A 23,224-nucleotide genomic window follows, 5' to 3' on the forward strand; every position below is an offset into this window, starting at 1 on the left:
CAGACCTTGACGGTGTGAATAGGACGTACGGACACCGACTGCACTGCAGACTGTAGTCTTACACTGTTTGCCTTGCAAACGTCCAGAGGCGAAGAATATCAGGTGCTGATTGCTAATCAGGAGAAGGAAAGGGTGTTTGGTAAACGTCGCGGAGTGGATGACGATGGCGATGGCAATGGCCCGATGGCGAGTCCCAGATGTCTACCTAGTAATGGCATATCTTTACCTCAAGTGGTAAGGAATGATACCGAGTTTTGCAGATTATTCTACTGCAGAGTGAAGAGTGAACACGCAAAAGTTTTGCCGGTCGCTTTCTTGAGTGAGGCAGTGGCAGTGGTGCTGACCGTTAATAATTTTGCTAGTACGTAAAACTCATGTAGAATATTGTACTGTAAATTGTTTATCTGGCACAGTACCTGGTTACTGCTGTGTGTACTAAATTTTCTTGCCTGGCATCGACTATGCAGGAAATAGAATCTGGGTTAAGAAGGACTATGCAGGGTGTTTCCGCAAGATGGAATGTTCAAAAGAATAGAAAGATCATTCAATGATATACTGAAAACCAATACTACCGAAAATATATTTTTTGGTTCGCCATAGCCACCCGTCGGCAAATTTACTAACATCATGCAGAGACTTTTTAGATGAAGGTAAACAAGTACTTCACGTCTTCGTTCATGATTATGACGTTCATAAACCATGAAAATCTGATACATAATCTGGTAATCGAGACTGGACTTCATAATGCAACAACAAAGGTGAGAATCGATGCAATGTGTCTGCTATGAGAGTGGAGCCAGAGAAAGTCGAGAAAGAGACTCCGCAGTTTGTTGGTATATATCGATCGTGATTGTAAAAGTTGTGAGTAATGCTTGCTTTCAATTCGATGTCTCTTAACAGTTCCAAATTTCAGCGATAACGTATATGTACCGAATGGGATCCCTCTAGGAATCTACATCCGAATTTTAGAAAACGAACGCAGAGAAAAAGAAAAGGTCTACGAAGATTACAGCTTCCGTTACAAATTCTGGACCTTGATTGCCTGATCGGATACAGCTTTCCTGCGACCATATCCCTTGGAAAATGTAACGGACACGGTTTAGCAGACAGAAATGAACTGTAAACTTGACTGACCAGAGAGATACCCCATGCATGAATGCCAGAAGACTCTTTCAACTTAATCTGTCCTGGCTTGACCTGACCAAAAAAACATGCACCTAAATCACTGTACAAATTGTCAAAACTTGCTGACGTCCTACCTTTAGCAACTTGCAATATATTTTTCTCCTCCTTGCTGTTGTCCGTCCCACCTTGCTGATGTGCAAGCAAGTGCCCACTTCATACCAAGGCACCAACCGCACCCTTCACACATCACCACGTTTTCTGCAGGATTAAGACGCACTAACCTCTCTTGTGCTCAAGGTTCACGTTACCGACGGTAACCGAAAAACCGCGGTAACCGCGATTACCCGTCAAAAATTCAAAAAAATTAGGAGAAAATTCATTCGGCAAATTTTGAATTTTTACGAAAAAATCGTGTTTTTGTCCTCTCGGTAACCGCTCGGTTTTGGTCGGTTACTGAGCAGTTTGGGTCGGTTACCGAGTGATTTTCTCGTATTTTTTATTTGGTCGGTTACCGAGCGGTTTGGATCAGTAACCGCTCGGTTTTCTCGATTTATTGAGCGGTTTTATCGAATTTCAGCGCAGTTCAACAAAAAACCTAAAAAAGGGTTCAATCTTGTAAAATCAATAACTAATTCATCTGAGCTTCAAATCAAGTTAAACAAATTTTGTTGGCTTCCTTGTAACATGATCTACATGATAAAAGTATTTATACTCATAAAAAAGTTCAAAATTTTCTGTGAGAAATTTTATTTTTTAAACAAAGTTAAATGCATAGTTTACTCTTTGCTAATCCAAAAATCATGAAACTAATTTTGTTAGTCTTCTTACATGATCCTATATCTTTTAAAAATATATGAACTCATGAATTAGTTATTGTAACATGCATGATTGTGTAAATGTGTTGCGACTAGATTAATTCATAACTGACCCATCACACCTCAAAAATTAGTGAAACCACTTTCATTAGCTTATTTATATTATGATTTACGTAGAAAAAATAATAGTAGACATGAAAAAGTTAATTACAGTGCTGTTTCTTAACATATTCACTTTATGCTTGTGAACTTTGTAAAAATCATAGAGAATTTAATAAAACTCTAAATAAAGTGAAATCAATTTTAAAGATTCTCTTAAAATATGTTTTATACAAGAAAAATATGTGTTTGCATGTTACACTTTTCCTTAACGTGAGTTAATAATTGAGTCGCATGCTTCAATTTTTTTTTTCATTTTTTTCAAACATTCTCCCTATAGAATATGATGCAAACGATATTATTTTTGAAATTTTTTTTCACAGAAGGCCTTAGAATTGTGTCTAGTTTTTTTTAAGATTTGTTTTGAATTTTTTTATTTTTTTTGAATTTTTTGAATTTAAATTTCGATTACTGTTCGGTTTCTGAAACCGGACCGGACCGGGAAGTTCGGTAACCGCGATTTTTGAGCGGTTACCGACGGTTTTTTAACCCTGCTTGTGCTTGCCAACGTGTACAGTCTCATGTCGTACTACTCTCCCTACCCTACATAAGCTTTCATTTCTCCTTTTTCTTGACATCTCTCAGATAAGATGCTCACAGCTGTTTGATATTGATGTACACCGTACAGTCTCTCCATCTGCAAAACTAAGGCTCACTAATCTCTAAAAACAATAAGCTACCAACGACAAGTCTCGATCCTTTCATCTTTTCTTTTTGGTTGAGGGAAGAAGGTGCATGATTTGCTACTGACTTAAAATGGCGAACATTATATTGACCAGCTCGGTTTCTCCTACGGATCATCCTTTTTCGCAGGAGTTCCGTGGTAGATATAGATGTGCAGAATAAGTGCCTCATTTAGTCTTTAGGTAGGGAAATAGGTAAAGGCTAAATTTAGTTAGCAACTAGTCATTATAGGACATATGATCAAATGATAACCAATTTTAGATGTATTATCAAATATTGATTAACTTTGGAATATATAATCAATTTTCCACCGAATTGATCTAGCCATGTGCTTAGCGCGTCCAAAGTATTATAGGTTACTAATCCGTCATGTATCTCAAAGTATTTCAATCGTCTGCTTACCACGTCGTCGCCGAAGCATACAGGAAACAACAGCAGCAACAGGAATGAACGCACCTGCATTTTCCAATGGTTTCGGCAAGCTCCGTACGTGTCATGGAAAAAACGCGTCTGAAACGAGAGGATTCAGCGAGGAGCAGTTGAACGAGCGGCCCAGTTTTTCGCCACTAAACTTGTGACGACTCGCGCGGCCTGATTGATCGGCCGGCGTGCGAGACATGCGGTGCAGGTGCGATCGCAATCTCTCCCGCCGCGGCCGATCTCGTCTCGTGAGATGCAGGGCGACCGGCGACGCTACGCGCATGTCAACTCCCCGGCTCTTCTCCCCTGCAGGCCGGTGCTGTTGTCTTGGCGTATAAACAACTGTGATTTGGCAATGATGGAGCACCTAATCATAGGGTGCTTTTAGTTCTAGAAATGGTGTGAGGTGGTGATTAATTCGTCTATCTTTGGTCGGGTGTGAATACTGCTTTATCTAACGACATCGATTGTAGCTATTGTGCATTCTTTTTCTGAAATTCCAGAGGCAATGTTTGTTTTTATCACGTCAAAAGGTCACCAGTGATAATCTCCTTTTCTGCTGATTGGAAAAGGAAAACCGAATCAACGTTAAGCTCGCTGTCAGTCGAGCTGGCAACAGGGGCAAAGCTCTTGTAATATGTGCGATAATGAGAGCATGAATATTAAAATTTCACAAATAACATAACAAGAGCAACAGTAAATAAATATCATATACATGATCGTGGAAGAGTATGCCACCAACATAATAACATATATAACAACCATCATGTATAGATATTTAGAACAATATGTGAAATTAAACTTTTGCTCTCAGACAACTCTTTCAGTTAGCTGCAGAACTCAAATGTTCTACTCCCAAACGAATCATTAATCATATCACAAATTGGATAAGTATAACGAGATCAAACCTAGATAAAGATCTTGAACTAAAGTTCTCTAAAAATGCTATAGCCTCTTAGACAAGCCTAGTGATCAAATTCTTAAGCACTAAAGAAAATAAGCACCTATATGATATGAGACTAGCGGCACAACAGAGACCAACAAAACAAGAACCTTAGTTATTGAATCAACATGACATACTGCTCTTCCAAATATCAATCAACAGTTTAAACTCAAAATAAAGTAAACAACAGCACCTGTCCAGGGGCTCAACACAACAAGACAGTAAATTGAACAACTACAGAATCGGTATGCAGGAACCGATCAAAGAGAATCAAAGTGCAAAACCAATTACTGCCAAAGTCATCCAGCACTCAGAGAACCACTCAAGATCTTATCTATTGCACTCAACTAAACAAGTCCAATTTCAATGAACTAAACATCATCGAGCATAAGACCCTACAAACATGTTGTTCAATAAAAAAAGAGTAAAAAAAAAGTAACATAGAAATATGTTAGAAGGAGCAGACAAGAGGGGCAAGGCATGACTCGAAGGTCGCAGTCCCAGAAATCCAATTGTTCGCCGTTGCCATCAGCGAGAAGGAAGACAGAGATACAATGCTCTACCACACTGCGACGGCACATGTGAGCAAGCATCGGCTCCGCAGCTCCAAACACCACCAATCTTTCACTTTTCAACCGCTAAAGACGTCCAAATGGGCCGTGCCTACTGGGTCGGCCTGAGGCACGGCACTGTAGGCAAGGCCCAGGCACGGTACGGCCCGATCACCGACGGGCCGGACCGGCACGGCACGAGGCCACGGGCCGTGCCTGGGCCGAGCGTGCGGCACGACGGGCCGGCACGGCACGACCCGGCCGAGTCGGGCCGGCACAGGCACGTCCCAGCCCAGGTCGGTCCGGCCCGGCACATATTTTCTATTTTTTATCTATATTTTTAATTTTAGCTATTTTTAAATATTTTTTTATCTATTCTTTTATATTTTTATCTATTTTCTATATATTTTTTATTTTTTTATATTTTTTTATCTATTTCGGCCCGTCAGGCCGAAATCGTGCCCGGGCTGGCCCGGCACGGCACGATCACCGACGGGCCGTGCCGTGGGCTGAGGGGAAGGCACGCGGGCCGGCACGACACGGCCCGTTACTGTACATGGGTCGTTTGGGCCGTGCCGTAGCCGGACCGTACCGAGTCGGGCCCGTGCCGAGCTGGCACGAATGGTCTATTTGGCCATGTTTACCAACCGCATCGGCTAAACCCCGGACTCTAACTCATCGATGCAAAGCCGAGAGGAAAGACCGAGGAAAAAAACATGAATCAATCTCATGTCCAAAGATGACAAAACCAGGGAGAAGGTAAAAGGAATGTCTTGGACGCCATCACACACCATGATTCAGTCCGTACCTCCGAATTAGGCTCGCGCCCCTCCATCTAGCCACTCCTGTGCCAATCCAGCGGCCACCAAAGCAGCCAACAGAGGCCCACGTGCACACGAAAGAGCGGAGGACTCGAAGGATCAGGAGCACGTGCGGCTAACAATCATTGCTGGTGCAGCTTGCAGGTTTCGCACTGACCCGGGTTGTCCTGGCCCCTGGCTAGACAGAGACAGAGACCCACCGACAGCGAGCTCCACTGGCGCAAACGGGGATCAGCCTCACCGGAAAACTCTCGCGGTCTCGCCTTTTGATCGTTTTCAGGTGTCGCGTTTCGAGCCGCCGTGGGCGCGAAAGCGGCCTCGTCATGTGATGGGGCAGTTGAATGTGAACTCCCACGGCTTCTTCGACAGCTTGTGTTTGCAGAAAACTCAAACACTGGCTGGTTTCGGTTTCCAGCTGCCTAGGACTGAAGAAGCTACTGATAGAGTTTGGAGAACAATGGTCAAGAAAATTGGTGAGCTAACCTTCCTGTAGGTCCAGTCGTTATCACCAAGCAAGCTGTTACTGTTACATAAATCATGTGTTATTTAGGATCCTGAATGTTGGTACTCGATCGGTAGCAAGGCGAGCATAATTTGTAAAAAGCTCTCCTTCAGGTGGGAGTATTTGTTCAGAGATTGAAGTGATAGGTCGTAAAGATGCCACCACTAAAGTATCGCAGACAAGATTTCAGATCAATGGCGCCTTTCGGAAAAGCTCGAGCATGCGATGCCTTTCACATCTGTTGCTTTTGCGAACTTCAAAGAAGCGAGGTTACCTGACAGACAGTATCACAGTACACGCCCACGAATTTCAGATGCGTCAGAAGTTTGATGCCTGACTGCAAACAACACTCATATACTCACAAGCAAGGTATTAATTGATATGTACCGTGAGACGAATTCTTTCTGAACCCGACCACATTGCTTGTGCTTTCCTACGTCAAATCCAGAGACCATCTCGTTTCTGTTCCGACATGAGATGGCAGGCAGCACAAAGAGGTTACAGATCAGCCTTACTATTCTCTACCAACTCATCATTCCGTCCAGTATGCAAGGATGCCTTAGAATCACATCAAACCTTACCCTGACTTTCCGGTCGTTTCGAATTTCGATCAGAAAAAAAAGTTTGTTGCTTGGTCCCGTGTGTTGCACAGAACAGGCAAAACTTTTTTTTGAACGAAACAGGCAGGAGAGGGAACAGGCAAACTTGAACATGCCTTGCATGTACTCACGCAGAACTCTAGTTTAAAAGTGATATTTTACAGTAAGTAAAAGAAAGATCGAAGACTACAACCAATATAATATCAATTTAATTTCAAGCACTCCTGAATTCCTTATGAAGATAGCAGAGATTATTATTGGTAGGATCACACAGCTTTCAGATTGCTTGGCGACAGGAAAAAAGACGGTCGGCATGGCTGCACTGCCTGCACGGGCCTTGCACGCAATGTCCACTGTAACAACAGCAGAAAGACCAAGCTTATCCTGGCTGGAAGGTAGCGATCGTGTGGCTCCAGCTTCTACGTACTTAGCAGCGCACGTGTACCGGAGCCGGATACATACATAATTTGTTTCCATACTTTTTTTTGTTTGTTTGGAAAAGAGGAAGAAAGCATCGCGATCGTCTTCGTCTCGTACGCGACAAGTATTGACAGCGACTGTGGTGGTTCTTGGCTTAAGTTTTGGAGGGGCCTTTGATAGGGCCAGGGTAGATATAATGATAATTTTTTGGGTGTATTTTTGTGCTAACCACGTGCAAAGAGTACATGTCACAAAACACGCTCTCTTGCATTTCGTATCAGTCCATCATAATAATCCATAAACTTGTCCTCAATAACAGTAGTTAGTTCATGCATCACTTTTCCTCCTATTTTTTTACCATCTAATAAAAACTCTTAAAATTTAAATAATTTATCTTTTTTTTTATCTATTCTCGTCCTCCAACCTTCTGATCTTATTACTAACTATAGATATGAGACTCGCCCTCTAACTTTCCCGTCTAATAAAAATAAATAAATAAATAGGAGAAAAATTAATAGAATAATCTTTTTTATCATATCTAAAATCAAATTATAATATTACTTTTGACGTACTATATAGTGTATCTGTATCTATATATCTCAAATTTATATTTAATGTTATCATATTTATTATTTATATTTTTTAATAGAGAAACACTTAGCTAGTTAGCTAAAAAAAACTCAGCTTTTCCTCTCCGCCCACCGATTACCGCCGTGGCCTGCCACCCGCGGCAAAGCCTGCCAGAGACCAGCACACACGACACGCACCCTCAAACCCCCGAGCAGGCTGCGAGCACCGCCGTCCCCCGGCAAAAGAGCAGGCGCCACGTTGCTTTGCCTGGCTACCAAACGCCCCGATCCCATCTCCGCATGTTCCTCATCCGACGGCGCCCGGACGGCCACGCGTGCCCGGACCTTGCCTGCGCGGGAAGGAAGATAAGCTCGCGCGATACGCTGGTGCGGTTACGACTCGCCGGCCCGATATCTCGCGGGGAAAGGCCCGCGGCCCACGTGGACCGTAGATAGTGCATCCGACGGTTCGCGCTCCGTCGTCAGGTGGATCCCTGTGGCAGCGCGGCTCCTCAACGGCTATAATTGGGAGAGGACACGCATGTTACCCGCCATTTCTGTCCCCTTCTTCAGCCACCCTCCCCTCCCCTGCAGGTGGGCCCGCCGCGATCCTCCGGTGAGCTAGCCGACGGCGAGCAGCATTGTGTTTTCTGGGCGGGCGGGCGGGCGCGCGCTGCATGGAGGGGTACGCGGACCAGCGGCCGCCGCCGCTGGAGGGCATCACCGTCGACGGGGGCAGGACGCAGCAGCATGGGGCGGGGGCGGGGGCGGGGAGGCCCCCGCCGGCGCCCGGGTTCTCGCGCGGGCTGATGAAGCAGCCGTCGAGGCTTGCGTCCGGGGTGCGGCAGTTCGCGTCGCGGGTGTCGATGAAGGTGCCGGAGGGGATGGCCGGCATGCGGCCGGGCAAGATGACGCGGATGCAGTCCAGCACTCAGATTGGGTTGCGCGGCCTGCGCTTCCTCGACAAGACCTCCGGCGGCAAGGAGGGGTGGAAGGCCGTGGAGCGCCGCTTCGACGAGATGAACAAGGGCGGCCGACTCCTCAAGGAGAGCTTCGGCAAGTGCATCGGTGAGTACTACCGATCGACTGATCGAGTTTTCCACTTCGTCTTTTTTTTTTAACAAAAAAAAACCCCGAAGTTTGCCACTTCGCCGGTTGGCCATACGCTGGCTAAGAGGTTTGGTGTGATCCAGAATGGAAAATAGACTCCAAACAATCAATCGCTGAAAAGAACTGCAAATCCCTGGTAAACTGCAATGAGTATGAATCGAACTCTTGTGTTGGAGGCATCTTGTTTGTTTTTATTTATCATTTTTTTACTCGAAATAGTTCCTTGATGATATCATGAACTGTGCCTGTTTGCCCAAAGAGTTGGCAGGACAAGCTTACCTAACTGAAATCCACTGTTTGCGTCCCTAAGAATTTTCTCAAATTAATGATTTTTCTCCAAAATGATCCTTGGACAGTAATCAACTTGAAAAACAGCAAGGTCCTACTACATTCCTCTAAAAAAGCAAAATCCTAGTACAACCACCACCATAATTCTACCACATGCTTTGATCAGTGGGCAAGTTGAATTATTTCTGGTCATCAGTTTTGATCTCTAATAGTGTCCGTGATTCATGGATGATCATGGTTGACTGATGGATCTGCTTCTCGAAGGCATGGGGGACTCCAAGGAGTTTGCCGGCGAGCTGTTCGTGGCGCTGGCAAGGCGTAGGAACATCGAGCCAGAGGACGGCATCACCAAGGAGCAGCTCAAGGAGTTCTGGGAAGAGATGACCGATCAGAACTTTGACTCGCGGCTGCGCATTTTCTTTGACATGTAAAGGTCCACCTCCCCCTCGTTCCAGCGCCACTGGCACACGGATTATTCACCTACTGATCGAATGAAATCCTATATGCATCTCACGCAGGTGCGACAAGAACGGCGATGGGATGCTCACTGAAGATGAGGTAAAAGAGGTGAGGAATTCACTGAACGGGTATGATGATCCGATCTTGTAGTACATCATCAACGGATTAATTTGGTTTTTCCATTGTTTTTTTTTCTCGGCAGGTTATTATAATGAGCGCGTCGGCGAACAAGCTGGCCAAGTTGAAGGGGAACGCCGCGACCTACGCGTCCCTGATCATGGCGGAGCTCGACCCCGACGACCGCGGGTACATCGAGGTCGTACTCGTACAGAAACATTGCTTGCTTTGTGATCAGGAGGCATGAGTGATCTGGTTTGCTTACGGCGTGCTTCGACAATGCAGATTTGGCAGCTGGAGACGTTGCTCCGGGGGATGGTGAGCGCGCAGGCGCCAGAGAAGCTGAAGCGGACGACGTCGAGCCTAGCACGGACGATGATCCCGTCGCGGTACCGGAGCCCGCTGAAGCGGCACATCTCCAAGACGGTGGACTTCATCCACGAGAACTGGAAGCGGATATGGCTCGTCACGCTGTGGCTGGTGGTCAACGTCGGCCTGTTCGTGTACAAGTTCGAGCAGTACGAGCGCCGCGCCTCGTTCCAGGTGATGGGCTACTGCGTCTGCGTCGCCAAGGGCGCAGCCGAGACGCTCAAGCTCAACATGGCGCTCATCCTGCTGCCCGTCTGCCGGAACACGCTGACGACGCTCAGGTCCACCGCGCTCGGCAAGGTCATACCCTTCGACGACAACATCAACTTCCACAAGGTACAGCGCTGAACTGGAACTGACCCGTGACACCAGACGTAGAAGTGTAGAACTAGCTAGCTTAACTGCATCATCTGAACCCTTCGCTGCTGTGATCACAACATCAGGTCATCGCGCTGTCAATCGCGATCGCCACGGCGATCCACACGCTCGCGCACGTCACCTGCGACTTCCCAAGGCTGATCAGCTGTCCAACGGACAAGTTCATGGCCACCTTGGGGCCGAACTTTCACTACAAGCAGCCGACGTACCCGGGCCTGCTGGAGAGCGCCCCTGGGGTCACCGGCATCCTCATGATCATCATAATGTCGTTCTCCTTCACGCTGGCGACGCACTCCTTCAGGCGGAGCGTGGTGAAGTTGCCGTCGCCGCTGCACCACCTGGCCGGTTTCAATGCCTTCTGGTACGCCCACCACCTTCTGGTCCTCGCCTATGTCCTCCTGGCGGTCCACTCCTACTTCATATTCCTCACCAGGGAGTGGTACAAGAAGACGGTAATCCTCAGACACCTTCCTTGGACACAAATCTCCTTTTGTTTCCTTTGTAGATTCAATGTTGGGACCAGTAAAATGAAATGACGATGATCTCAAATGTTCATGCAGACATGGATGTACCTGATTGTCCCTGTACTCTTCTATGCCTGTGAAAGAATTATCAGAAAAGTTCGTGAGAACAACTATCGCGTGAGCATTCTGAAGGTAAGCTACCGGATTAACATGATTTGGGTCATTCTTACTGTTAATTAATTAATCGAATGCTGTGATGTATATGCAGGCAGCAATTTATCCAGGAAATGTGCTCTCTATTCACATGAAAAAGCCACCAGGTTTCAAGTACAAGAGCGGGATGTACCTCTTTGTAAAATGCCCAGACGTCTCGCCTTTCGAATGGTATCATTTCATAGATCGTTGTATACATCTCCAAGACGTAACTTATCTGAGGTTATTGCTTACATGTCTCCAATGTTTGCAGGCACCCCTTCTCAATTACTTCCGCACCAAGCGATGACTACTTGAGCGTGCATATCCGTACGCTGGGTGACTGGACATCTGAACTTCGGAACCTTTTTGGAAAGGTCAGTTTGAGGCAATGCAACTGCAGGAGTAGCAAGATTGTTTATTCGAGAATTATAGCAGAACAATGTGGATTATAAAAAATGAATAACTGAATTTGGTATTTATACAGTCGTGTGAGGCACAAGTTACTTCCAAGAAGGCTACCCTTACAAGACTAGAAACAACAGTCGTGGCAGACGCTCAGACAGAGGACACTACGTACTTAGCTTCATATTTTTCACATCCTATATTTCGATTGGCTTTGAGAAGTTGCTGAAACTTATAAACATTTCCTAACCTGCTCAGCTTTGCTGTGTTTCCTTTAGGTTTCCGAGGGTCTATATAGACGGGCCTTACGGTGCACCAGCACAAAATTACAGGAAATATGACATTCTTTTGCTCATCGGTCTTGGAATCGGAGCAACTCCTTTCATCAGCATACTGAAGGATCTCTTGAACAACTTAAAATCCAACGAAGTAATTTTCTTTTTTAATACAAAGTGTTCCTTATATGCTATAAAACTCAGGGGTAGCTGATAACTGTAATGAGTTGATTGCAACAGGAGGTGGAAAGCATCCACGGCTCTGAGATAGGCAGCTTCAAGAACAATGGTCCGGGAAGAGCCTACTTCTACTGGGTTACCAGAGAGCAGGGATCCTTCGAATGGTTCAAAGGAGTCATGAATGATGTTGCTGAAAGCGATCACAACGTACTATGTCTCTCATTTCTCGTAATTGCATGATTGCATCTTCGCATACTATCCTTCGGTCACAGAAACAGAAACTAAGCTAAATTGTGGCTACTGTAGAATGTCATAGAGATGCACAATTACCTGACTAGCGTGTATGAAGAAGGGGATGCAAGATCAGCTCTGATTGCTATGGTTCAATCCCTTCAGCGTGCCAAAAATGGCGTGGACATCGTCTCCGGCAGCAAGGTATTTGGCCATCTTCCTTTTTTTTTCATCTGCAAATGATTTCGCATCTATTATTTGTATAATTTATCTGATTCTTCTGTTGCAGATTCTTACACATTTTGCAAGGCCGAATTGGAGAAAGGTATTCTCTGATTTGGCCAATGCCCACAAGAACTCTCGCATAGGTGAGACATCGTGTGACAACATATTTCAACTTTTTAAGTACAACAGTTAATGTGTATATAAATCTTTCAGGTGTTTTCTATTGTGGATCTCCAACGCTCACGAAACAACTCAAGGATCTTTCGAAAGAATTCAGCCAGACAACCACAACTAGGTTCCATTTCCACAAGGAAAACTTCTAAGACCATATACAGAGGAATTTCGAAAAGATTGCAAACATACTTGTACAGGAAGAGTACAATAGCATTGGTAGAGCAGATTTAGCTTTAAGTTTTGTTGTACGCCGGTGTTGTACAAAGTATGTGTTCAAAGCTAGATGTCACTATCATACATAGATCCTGAAATGCTTACAGATATCTATATTGGAGAAGTGAGACTACTTGTTAGAATAATTGAGTTCCAGATGGTGTGCCTTTAACACGCAAATATTTTCTTTTTAGTTTTTCTGCCCGAGCTGTCAGTGTTTTGCACTTAAGGGTACTATTCTGTCTCCTGGAAGATTCTTGTGTATCATCTTGCACTGGCACAAGCGCCAGAGAACCCGGTGTATTTTCTGCACTCTGAGAATTTCCAGATGCATTCCTGTTTTTCGGAGGCCTGCCTCTTCTTTTAGGTTGATTATCAGCAAATAAAGTTCGATCTTTTCGAGGCCTGCCCCTCTTTTTAGGTTGATTACTAGCCTGCAAGCATGCTTGAGCATTTCCTTCTGCTGTGGCAGTCACTAACTGACCACTCGTTGCATCATTGGATGTGGATGCTGGAAGTTGGCCTTGCCCTTCTACTCCAACCATCAACATCTGATTGTTCATAACATCATTTCCTTGTGATACTGGAACCATACTCGATGTTTTCTTCGTATTATCTTCGATCGTAGCATAAACTTTCCTTGGTCTACCCACCTTAGGTCTGTAGTCAGGAACTGTTCCTTGAAGTTTGCATTTGCCCATAACAAGTGTTTTGAGTGGAATGGTTATGTCTAACGGCAGAAGGACCTCCTCAAGTTCGCACCACTCAAGATCTTCCTGGTCTCCATCGTTGTAGACAACATTGTACCAGTTACTTTCACTGTCATACTTGACCACTTTCCCTACATAATAAGTGTCCCCGAAAAGCTTCCCCACTTTCCTCCCTTCTAGCCATTCACCAAAACGAGGATCAACTTGAGATTCAGCATCATTTTTTACCTCGGCTTGCGCAACAGATGTGCAATTAGGAGGTAAGTCTGGAACACCATTGATAATGATGGCAGGTTCTCTCGCAATTTTGATGGCAGATGCACTTTCTGACTCCATAGTCTTCTATAGCACAACTAGATGAACAATAAACAGCCTGGAGAAGAAAAGAAGTACGAAAAATTCACAAAAAAGTTACTAATGTATTATATGCTGGCATTAAGCAGAAGTTCAAGCAAGATTTTACAGGGCAAGCAGCCATGAGCCAAGGAACTCACAGTTCACAACTATAATATAAAGGATTTAGCAAACACCTATGAAGCACTGATACCTCACAGAGGAGACTTATTGTAGCAATAGAGGGGTTCAACAAGGCACTGGACAACTAGAGTGTACAGACCCATGAAGCATGTGTATTTCTGTTAGAAAAGGAAAATTCTCCAATAAACAGTACATTCTGATACATCTGACCTGATCCCACACGCCCAACATTGACTGCTCAACAAACTCTCAAAACTAACACTCTACCAGTACTTTCGTTTATGCAACCACACAATTAAGCACTGTGCTAGGGGCATCACTCAGCAATCAGCTGGTCATGCTTGAACCAGTGCTTAACTAGTTGGACTTCTGGTTTAAGATCAAATTTCAAACAATCAAATGGCAATTTAAACATAATAATTATTATTACATTCGCTTCATTTTTGCAAGTATCGTTTCAGAATTAAAATGAAATTAAGATTTATTGTTAGGCATTCCAAGAAAAGGCTGGGTATCATTTTTCTAAGGAAATTAAATCTGAATTGCAATATTTTCCTAAGGTTTGTTTGTGGAAAAAGTGAACAATAATGGGACAAACTACTTGTCAATACCTCTCCCAGCTTCTAAACCTAACCCACCACTTAGAGAATCATTAGAATTCAGCTTTATAAACATGCTAGAGAAAAAAAAAAACTATCTGAAAGTTCTGATCACATCAGATACAAAATAAGTTAGAAATTTCAGTGACAAAAACCAAACAATCTCCCCACATTGAACACACAAGAGCTGGGTTGAACCTGCTACCCGCCTCTCTCCGCGTTTTACAATCAAACAAACAAGCAAATTTCATGGAAAGAATGCAAAACAATGAGCTGAATTGAACAAAATAACACTGTTTCTTCTCCACACTTATGTTAATCAGACATCCAAATATGAAATCTTCCAAAGATGAGAAAATTAATATAAAATTTCTTCTTGGCCACAGAAAAACGTCCAACATTTGTTCTCTTGTTACGCTGCTAAAGGACAAGTACTGTTAGTCAGGATTAAGGAATCAGGAGTGGAGCTACCAAAAGATGATACAAATCTCAGTGGATGCTCGTGTTCCAAAGACGAGTATCCACTCCAGCCACAATTTCTCAATGATGGTGCCATTTTACAGTCCACATTCCTCTATGAAAAGAGACAAGTAGACAAGCCACATGCTCACAAGTCTCAGTTCTGAGGAAGCTGATTAAACAAACTACTCCACGACTAAGAGAACTGGTAACTAATAGAAATACACAGGCTGCTCTCCAAAAATAAACTTCTTATCAGAGACAATTTGAGTAAAAGAAGGAAAGTAGAGGGTAGTACCTGCTTGTTTTGTACTGAAATGAAAGCATACATCAATTTTTCTTTGATTGTGTTGTGCTAGGAGAATGTGGGGTAGTATAGCAGAATTATTTGAGATTAGAATAGGTTCTGACTTTGAATCGATGGCAAAGTTTTGGCGTAGTAGTAAAAAACATGGTATTTTGAATATTTTTTAATCAAAGGACATCCTTGTGGGGGCTGTGGAAGCTAAGAAATAATATCTGTTTTCAGAATGGGGTCTGGAAGGATATGCAACAGGTCTGGCGAGGTGTGACACTAACGCTCAAGAACTGGGCAATCCTTTGTTCTGTTCAAGAGCCAGAGAAGTTCCAACATATGCTGGTCAAATTGGAGGTGATAGTGGGAAGACCAGAATATCTCAGGATGCTGGGAGATGGCCAGCAAGATCCCTGCGATTGAAGCCTTCTTCATCGAAAAGTTGGGCAGCAGGAGACACAAAAAAAGCTTAGTGGGCTAGGAGAGTAGTTTAAGTTTCTGTGTTGGCGGATTCAATATTTGTCATATCAATGCTGTAAACAGTTAAACTTGGAGTTGTAAACTCGATTTTGGTCCTGTTTGCAATGCATTGTGGACTGGGGCTTTGTCCCTGGAACTCTAAAAAAATACACAGGCTGATGACTACTCAATGCTAAATGTATTAGTCTTTCAGAGCAAAAGAGCCAGAGTTGGCCATTGTGATCAGAACAATTCGTAACTCAGGTTCAGTTCAAATCTTTATGAGCTGATAGAGAGACTATCGTGGTAGCACTACACAAAGGTTATAATAAAATTTTGTCCTTCCAGTATGTTATCCCCGGGCTAAGACAACAATCCCTTTAAATCACATTGGAAATGGACACTATTGTTGAGGAACCTGCAATCCACAGGACATATATATCAGCACCTCAACTCCTAACCATCATACCCCTATTTGCCAGGGCTCCAAACATACAGGCAAAGGAGTCCCCAAACATTTGAATAATAAACTGGCCGACCACACAGCATACAAATCCGCAGCATACTGGAAGTATGAACTGGAGTCATTCAACCCTGCACGAAAGATCTCGGTTTGATTGCTCACAACAAAGATAAGACCCTTCAGAACAAAACTCGCCGTAACAGCAATCGACAAGCAGGCTAGGGTTTACTTACCGACAGAAGAGGGAACCGACCAATCCAAGTCCGGATGGATCTACCTCCGCCCCAGGCCAGTGCAGTCGAGTGGAGGACGACGACGACGAGCACAAGAGAAGGACCCCTTCGATGCGGGCGGCGCGCGTGCTTCACTTCGGTGGAAGGAAGCTGAAGCTCCCTAGCCAATCTCAGTCCCCTTCGTTCCCTTTCAACCCGCGGCCCCGGACACGCGAACAGGCGAGAAGAACGGTTCAGGCCTCGAAATATGGTCGTGGGCTGGCAATGGCATTGCGGCCTGGACGCTTGGGCTTGGCAGCCTCGGGATCGAGGCAAGCCCATGGAGCAAGGCCCACTTCCTTGGCAAGCCGTAGGAGCCCATCAGTGGACACCGAGTGCGAACATTCGACTAGGAGCAATCGTGTGAATTTTTTATATATATATTTTTAATATTTTTAAGACTATACGTCCATTTGAAGAAAAAAAATAGCGCTAATAGACTAGTGTCGTATGTTCATCGGGCGAGAACAAGATCTTGCCCGATAAACTGGTGAGACCATATAGGACCCGACAGTCAAGGCATTAAAAAACAAAAAAAAACCAACACGTTGCTTTGGCCGTAATTTAATATATAGCAGAATACATAAATTTTTTTATTGAATCATCCAGTACCATTAGATATTTGTGTGATATTTTGGATATTCAGATTTGACAAAAATGGAAAGTGAATACGGAGATTTTAATGGGAACTATGACATACACGGGCGTTGCATGTATGGTACATGATCATTATAACATAAATCAGTAGTGCGGCTACACCTAATATGCCTCAGGGAATGTAAATAGCAGGATTACAACATCTAGTCTACTGAGTGCAACGTGGGTACTTTTCATTCCTCATCGCTTACGGTCTTACCTCATACGTCTGTCGTGCCCTCTCGCCCTTCCTCTCCCTCTTTGCCGCACGGGCCTCCGCCATCATACGGTTACACTCCTCCCTCATCACCTGCTACTTTTTCTGAATGCGCTTGCGCGTAGCTTTCATCCTCTCATCGGTTTCCATCTCATTGAAGCATCTCTAAGAGGTGCGGTGCTCAGTGTGAAAGAGGAATACATTAGCTTCGGACTGCTTAGTATTTAGCCACTGTAAGAAATTACATAGTGGTGGCGGTGAATGCAATAAAGAACAAAATATAAGTGGTAAATCTTAGTTTTTTCAGGAGTAGTTTGGCTATAAGTTATTACCTAAGGGTGGGAGCCAACATGGTGCTTCCCTGAGGTGGATCGTACCCATAATTGTCGCACATGAAGAATCTCCTTCTGTAGGTGTAGTAAAGCTCGGATGACTTCATCACCCTACAAAGGTCTCCACACCAGCACATGGGCACTTGAACCCCTCAAACGTAGTATACAATATGTATTTCTCGGGGAATGGATCAGACGCTATTTTTGGCCGAGTTATGGAGGTTGAGGCTACTGGTTTGGTTGCACATGTGAGTAGAAGATCATCTATTTATACAATGAATTCGTGTTGGTGCATAGACTAAGTCCACGAAAATCAGCCCTGAAAAACAGTTGATTCTGCAGTAAGGTTATATCAATAAAAAGGCTACTTCTGAAAAATCTACATATAAAAATGCTACTTCTGAAAACCTACTTCTGAAAATGCTACTTCTGAAAAGGCTAGCTCTGAAAAGTCTAATTCTGAAAAATATTACTCTGAAATGACTACTGATGAGAAGGCTATGTCAGAAAAAGGTAGGATTGAAAATGGAGTACATGTTTACTAATTTGAAAAGTTACAGTAGAAGATGTCAATTTGTGTTTACATAGTTTGATGTGTACAGGTAACATAAATTTGATAGTAATATTACACTATGGTAAAAGAACGTACGTTGATATAACATATCTATAAAAGATTCATATGTCTAGAAACTTAAGCCACAACGATCAATGGAGGGTGGGGCAGGAGGGGGTGAGAAAGAAGGGGGACAGGGAGGCCAACGATGAGATGGAAGAGTTTGTTTGGTCCAGCTGAGTACAAGAAGCCTCTGTACAACTTCTCTTTACAGGATATGAGTGATTTTCGTCCTCCAAGTCACATACAGATTTACGAGCACCCGATTGGGCCCTGGCCCAAGTGCTCTCATGACTATGACTGCGTCGTTTAGATGTACGATGGGAGCTTTTATAGGGGGCGATGATTATTCCTATGTCCTCTTGGTAGGGTGAGAACTATGTCACCATGACCATTTATATCTAATTTTTAAAACATTATACATTGTGATATTCACATTTCTGTAGGCCTCCGATGACGACCCTGAGAACTGTCAATATACGAGATGGATCGATCCTCCTGTTCTTCAGTATATCTAAGATTACATCGACCACCTGCAAGACCAAATCTTTGACTTGCAGAGGGAGGTTGAGAACATGTCAAGTCTTCCTGTAATACACCTGGAGGACACATATGTATGCATCGATCTGTGGTGCACCTACCCGTGCTACAATAGGGATGCTCCTCCACTTCATGCTCCTCCTCCTCCATCAGCGTAATATGATGCTAAAGATTATTAGGACTCAGGAGTCTTATTGCAATTCACTATTAGTATGATTTGAACCACTATCAAGATGGCATTGTAATTTGTGTATCGTCCCTTTGATTTTCGAATATTTTACATTCCCTAAAGCATGTTAGGCGAAACTCTGTTACACCACCAGCGGTATCATATATGTCATTGCACGGTCAGTCAACGTGTTTATTATGATTATTACGGAATGATTGTGGTATGAGTGTATGGTCCGAATAGAATCAGAAAATAAAAATATGATAATGAAAGATATTATGATAATAACAATAACATAGTAGCATAAATAAAGTAGCATTACAATGGCACTACCATAGCACGATAACACCAATAATAACATAAGACTATTAAAACTACAATAACCTAGTACCCTATAGGTTACGTCCCCTCTAGGACATGACCCCTTGGTCGCGTCCGCCTTTGGGACCCTGCGTCTCTACGCTCTTACCTGGTCAGCTGAGTACGTTAGCGAGTTCGGTGGCACGATCGTTAGCGTATGTCGTCCAACGAGCAGTGGAGTGGCGTAGCTATCCTGGGAGGGTTTTGTCCCCGTAAGTGGCATGCCAGGTAGTTGCGACACACCGAGCTTGTCACTCTCTCTGAAGATATACGAGTACCTAGGGACCTGAGTACCCTCCCTGGTGAGCAACTTCATGTAGCTACCCTGTGTGTCTATATTCCGTAGATCATCGATCTCTACACATAGAATAACGAAGATAGCATGTTAGCTTTGACAAAGTGTTACATACATAACAATTGATTAGCTATAAAGCAAGTATCATACTCGAGCCAAGGACGCAAAAAGTTGAAGGACCTAGGTGTGCGTCAGAAGGCTGCATGGACCCACTGTTAGTGTAGAAGTGGTCACCGGCACCAATGAAGGCTGACCTAGACACTGTGACATCATAGCAGGGGTCATTGGCCCAAAAAAGAATGCCTAGCCTAGGCACAGCTGTAGTGCGAGTTAGTGGCCCCAAAGAAGGGCTGCCTCGCTGAATCGCCACCGTAGTACTGCTGAAAAGTCAGCGTGAAAGACGGTCTCGATTTTAAAATTTTACCTAGATTTTAATCAAAGTGACAAGTATTTATAATAGGAGGGAGTAATACTTTATTAGGTAATTGTGCAAATATTGGGAGGATCTTGGCCCCAATGAAGCTCTGTCCCTGCCCTTGAGAGTGCACAAAGATCACATCTTTTTAGTTTTGTTTTAAGCCCCAAGTAAGAGCTTGCTAATTGGTTAAGAGTTGCGGTGGCCTATTACCCTACATTTCTTACTAGGGTCAAGAATAGCATCTAAGTGTGCATTTTCTGATGTTCATGCCATGTGTTCCGCTTACGGTTGATTTATCCATAAAAGCAAGGCCATCATTTGATTCTTGGGCCCTCACTTCTTGTATAAGTAATTTGCATAATATAAAGAGAGGGAATGCAACACCTCACATGATTCCCTGCTACTTCCTCCACTAGAGAAAGTGGATTGGTGCTTCTTCTATCTAATTAGAAATGTTTCAGTTCTTGATTCATTTTGCATGCTACTCGCTATAAAATATGCATTGCCCTAACACCATTGCCTGTCACATTCTCTTCCCAATTCTCATCATCATGGAGCTAGCTAATCTACCTGAAGATTAGCACATTATTAGCCAACATCAACTGTCGCGCGGCGTTGGCTGAAAAAGGCTCAGATTAGCAGCTGCAGAAGGCGGCATTTTACTTATATTCTGTAGTAGTAGTTTAGTAGCATTTTCAGCAACAGCAGCAATTGATTACATGTTCATGAACTTAAACATGAACAAGAATTTGTAACAAAAGGAGTACTAATTACAACCGAAATAATAGCTGGTTAACAAGTTTATCTGCGCAAAGTACTCCGGTTACCGGCCGACAAAGAATCGGCAGCCACACTCCCCGCCTCTAGGGAGGACAGGGAAAGAAAGAAGAGATATAGCCTTGGCCAAAGCTAGAAATTCCAAAGAGACAGAGAGAAAGATGCAGTCTGCTGCTTGCTCTAAAATACTAAGGAGAGTGGCCGAGTGGGGGATTAGTGCGTCCTTAATTATAGGGCTCTTCCTACCTCAACACTAATCCCTTTCCCCAATTCCTACCCTATGAAGCACACTTGAAACATCTCCCCTTGAAATAGAACTTACTTGCCGGCGTAAAGAAACTGCAATGCAATGTAATGGCCTTCATGTGATGTAGAGTTTCAGAATGTCTTGTGCTAGAAAAGATCAGTAGGTTTATAGCAGCGCGCAATAGCGAGACAGTCGACAGAGACCTGGAACTGGAAGTACGAAGACGCATTAGTCACTCTCATGTCATAATTATCTAAGCAACTGATCACATGAACCCCACTGTCACATGCAAAAGTATATGCATGCAAATACACCTGTAATATTTGTTTGGATTGAGTTCCTTGTTAATGCTGTATCTTGCTTGGGATAGTAATTAACAAATGACTGTCGGAATCTCTTTCTTTTACCTTCTGTACCAGAGATTAACAAATCACTAACTTCAATGCAATTGGCTGGGAGAGGTCGGCAGCCTTCTGCTAAGTGCATGAGGCGTTAATTGGTCCCTTCAATTTTCTTTGATGTAGCACTTCTCTGTCTGGAAAGCATGGAGGCTTCTCCATTGCTCTTCTGAATTCTGATCATTGAGACTCTAAAACACTTGGGTTCTTATTCTCGTTTGACTCATCTCTACGGTATCCTGTCCTGGATGGATGATCGTGCCCGTTTCAACCGGCCAAAAGTTTTTCTTCTCCTTCTAACTCTTGGATGGATTATTCACAAAATCAAGTTCAGAAAAGATACTCGAGATCTCGGTAAGGATGGAACTGAATTCTTTCTTCTTCTCTGTCTCTCTCTGGAGGCGCAATTGATTGCTGCTTTATTCTCTGACGATAAAATTTGCGATGCCTTTGGGTGGTCAAAAAAGCATGGTGAGGTATAATAGTAGTAGAGGTTAATTGCATCCTCAGCTCTCGCGGGGAATCGAATTTTTCCCTGCTTGTGATTACTCTCAGCTTATCTTGACTCAAAATTCTGGGACGCAGTTTCTTTTTTCTTTTTCTATATATGCTTGCTTCTTGCCTTATACTGAGACATAAGAAAGAATTAAAATGCTAGAATCAGTGGTTGTCATTCTCAAACAAGCAAGCCGTGTTTCCGTACCGCCAAGCTAAAATATCAGTACAAGTTTTATCCGTTGTCACACTTCACATGTCAATTCCATTCGCAAGGCCTATTTGGAACACAAAAGTTTCACAGAAGATAGTTCATTTCCTATAAGAGTTGAGAAAACTAGTGTATCAACTCGTGCGACTACACAGACTAAAAATTTAGTTTACAGCTGAATTATAGATATTTGTGTTAATAATGTTTGTATGCTAAGATACATCAACTATTTATATTTAAATAATAGAATGTAAAATATAAATGTAATTTTTTTTATAATATTGGAATCATGTTTATTATTTGTGAATAGATCTAATTTATAATTTTCATTTTATGTGTTATGCAAATTGATTTTTATTTGTTTCTTGATTTTTTGAAATTATTATTATTTTTAATGTCCTCACCGTATCTCATATTATTTTTTTGAAATACATTATAAATTCTTTGATATTATTTTTGTGTGATAATTCGTAATATGTTTGCGTTCTGCTGTTTTAATTTTGTAATGTTTGATTATAATTGATTTGGAAAAGTGTGTTGATTGCTAACGTAACTAAGTTGGAGTTTGCTAATGTAACCTTATTAGACAAATGATATTTACAACAAAAAAAGTGAAAGAAAGTCAATGCAAGAAGTAGTCTTAGGACTGGACTCTATGATTTGTTTTTTAATCTTCTATGTTATTTCGTCTGGTTGTTGATCTATTGTTACAGTTAATCAATCAATTAATTCGACAGTTGGATGCTTTGCTTTTTTACGAGAATTTTTAAGATTTTCTTAGAATTAACATGGAGGCACTAAAAGGAGTCTCCAATTAGTAAATATAAGATCGCTCGTGTTCCAAACAGGACAAAGTCACTCGATTATTCGCCAACTATTTGCATTTCAACTAGCAAGAGTGCAAGACCCTGGATGGATTATTAGTCCAAAATATATGCAGATGCTGACACGACCCTTACCGAACAGGGTAAGCTAACCTATCTCGGCGACTAACCCATGCAGTCGGCAGATCAGGTCACGTGTGAGCGTGCAGACCAATGAGAACATCCGCGAGACGGCCATTCAAGTGATTGAGCCCTGCTAAAGCTCGACGA

General features: G+C 43.2%; 2 protein-coding genes across 3 annotated transcripts; one reads left to right on the forward strand and one right to left on the reverse strand.

Moving 5' to 3' along the window:
- The first annotated feature begins 8,152 nt into the window (after positions 1 to 8,152).
- LOC133923988 (putative respiratory burst oxidase homolog protein H) lies at positions 8,153 to 12,881 on the forward strand. The gene is made up of 15 exons (XM_062369331.1): positions 8,153 to 8,676; positions 9,271 to 9,433; positions 9,525 to 9,573; positions 9,668 to 9,781; positions 9,868 to 10,287; positions 10,395 to 10,781; positions 10,890 to 10,985; positions 11,062 to 11,177; positions 11,260 to 11,362; positions 11,473 to 11,561; positions 11,669 to 11,819; positions 11,906 to 12,052; positions 12,152 to 12,280; positions 12,366 to 12,444; positions 12,515 to 12,881. The coding sequence occupies exons 1-15, from the start codon at positions 8,286 to 8,288 to the stop codon at positions 12,622 to 12,624; spliced, it is 2,544 nt and encodes an 847-aa protein (XP_062225315.1). The 5' UTR covers positions 8,153 to 8,285; the 3' UTR covers positions 12,625 to 12,881.
- LOC133923991 (uncharacterized) lies at positions 12,665 to 16,598 on the reverse strand. 2 transcript variants are annotated; one of them, XM_062369334.1, is made up of 3 exons: positions 16,384 to 16,598; positions 15,232 to 16,281; positions 12,665 to 13,771 (listed from the first exon to the last, which is right to left on the reverse strand). In XM_062369334.1, exon 3 carries the CDS (start codon positions 13,732 to 13,734, stop codon positions 12,826 to 12,828), a length of 909 nt encoding a protein of 302 aa, XP_062225318.1. In that variant the 5' UTR covers positions 13,735 to 13,771; positions 15,232 to 16,281; positions 16,384 to 16,598; the 3' UTR covers positions 12,665 to 12,825. The 2 variants fall into 2 exon arrangements, with proteins under 2 accessions (XP_062225318.1, XP_062225327.1); XM_062369343.1 differs by lacking the exon at positions 15,232 to 16,281.
- Between the last annotated feature and the right edge of the window lie 6,626 nt (positions 16,599 to 23,224).

The sequence above is a fragment of the Phragmites australis genome, chromosome 1, assembly GCF_958298935.1.
Source record: "Phragmites australis chromosome 1, lpPhrAust1.1, whole genome shotgun sequence".
Lineage (NCBI taxonomy): Eukaryota > Viridiplantae > Streptophyta > Magnoliopsida > Poales > Poaceae > Phragmites > Phragmites australis.

Bases quoted from the DNA above. Each gene is read 5' to 3' on its own strand.
- LOC133923988 (XM_062369331.1), top strand. From the start codon at position 8,286: ATGGAGGGGTACGCGGACCAGCGGCCGCCGCCGCTGGAGGGCATCACC. The intron at 10,288-10,394 runs GTACAGCGCTGA...TCACAACATCAG, and splicing joins ACAACATCAACTTCCACAAG to GTCATCGCGCTGTCAATCGC. The intron at 11,562-11,668 runs GTACTTAGCTTC...TGTTTCCTTTAG, and splicing joins GCTCAGACAGAGGACACTAC to GTTTCCGAGGGTCTATATAG.
- LOC133923991 (XM_062369343.1), bottom strand. From the start codon at position 13,734: ATGGAGTCAGAAAGTGCATCTGCCATCAAAATTGCGAGAGAACCTGCC.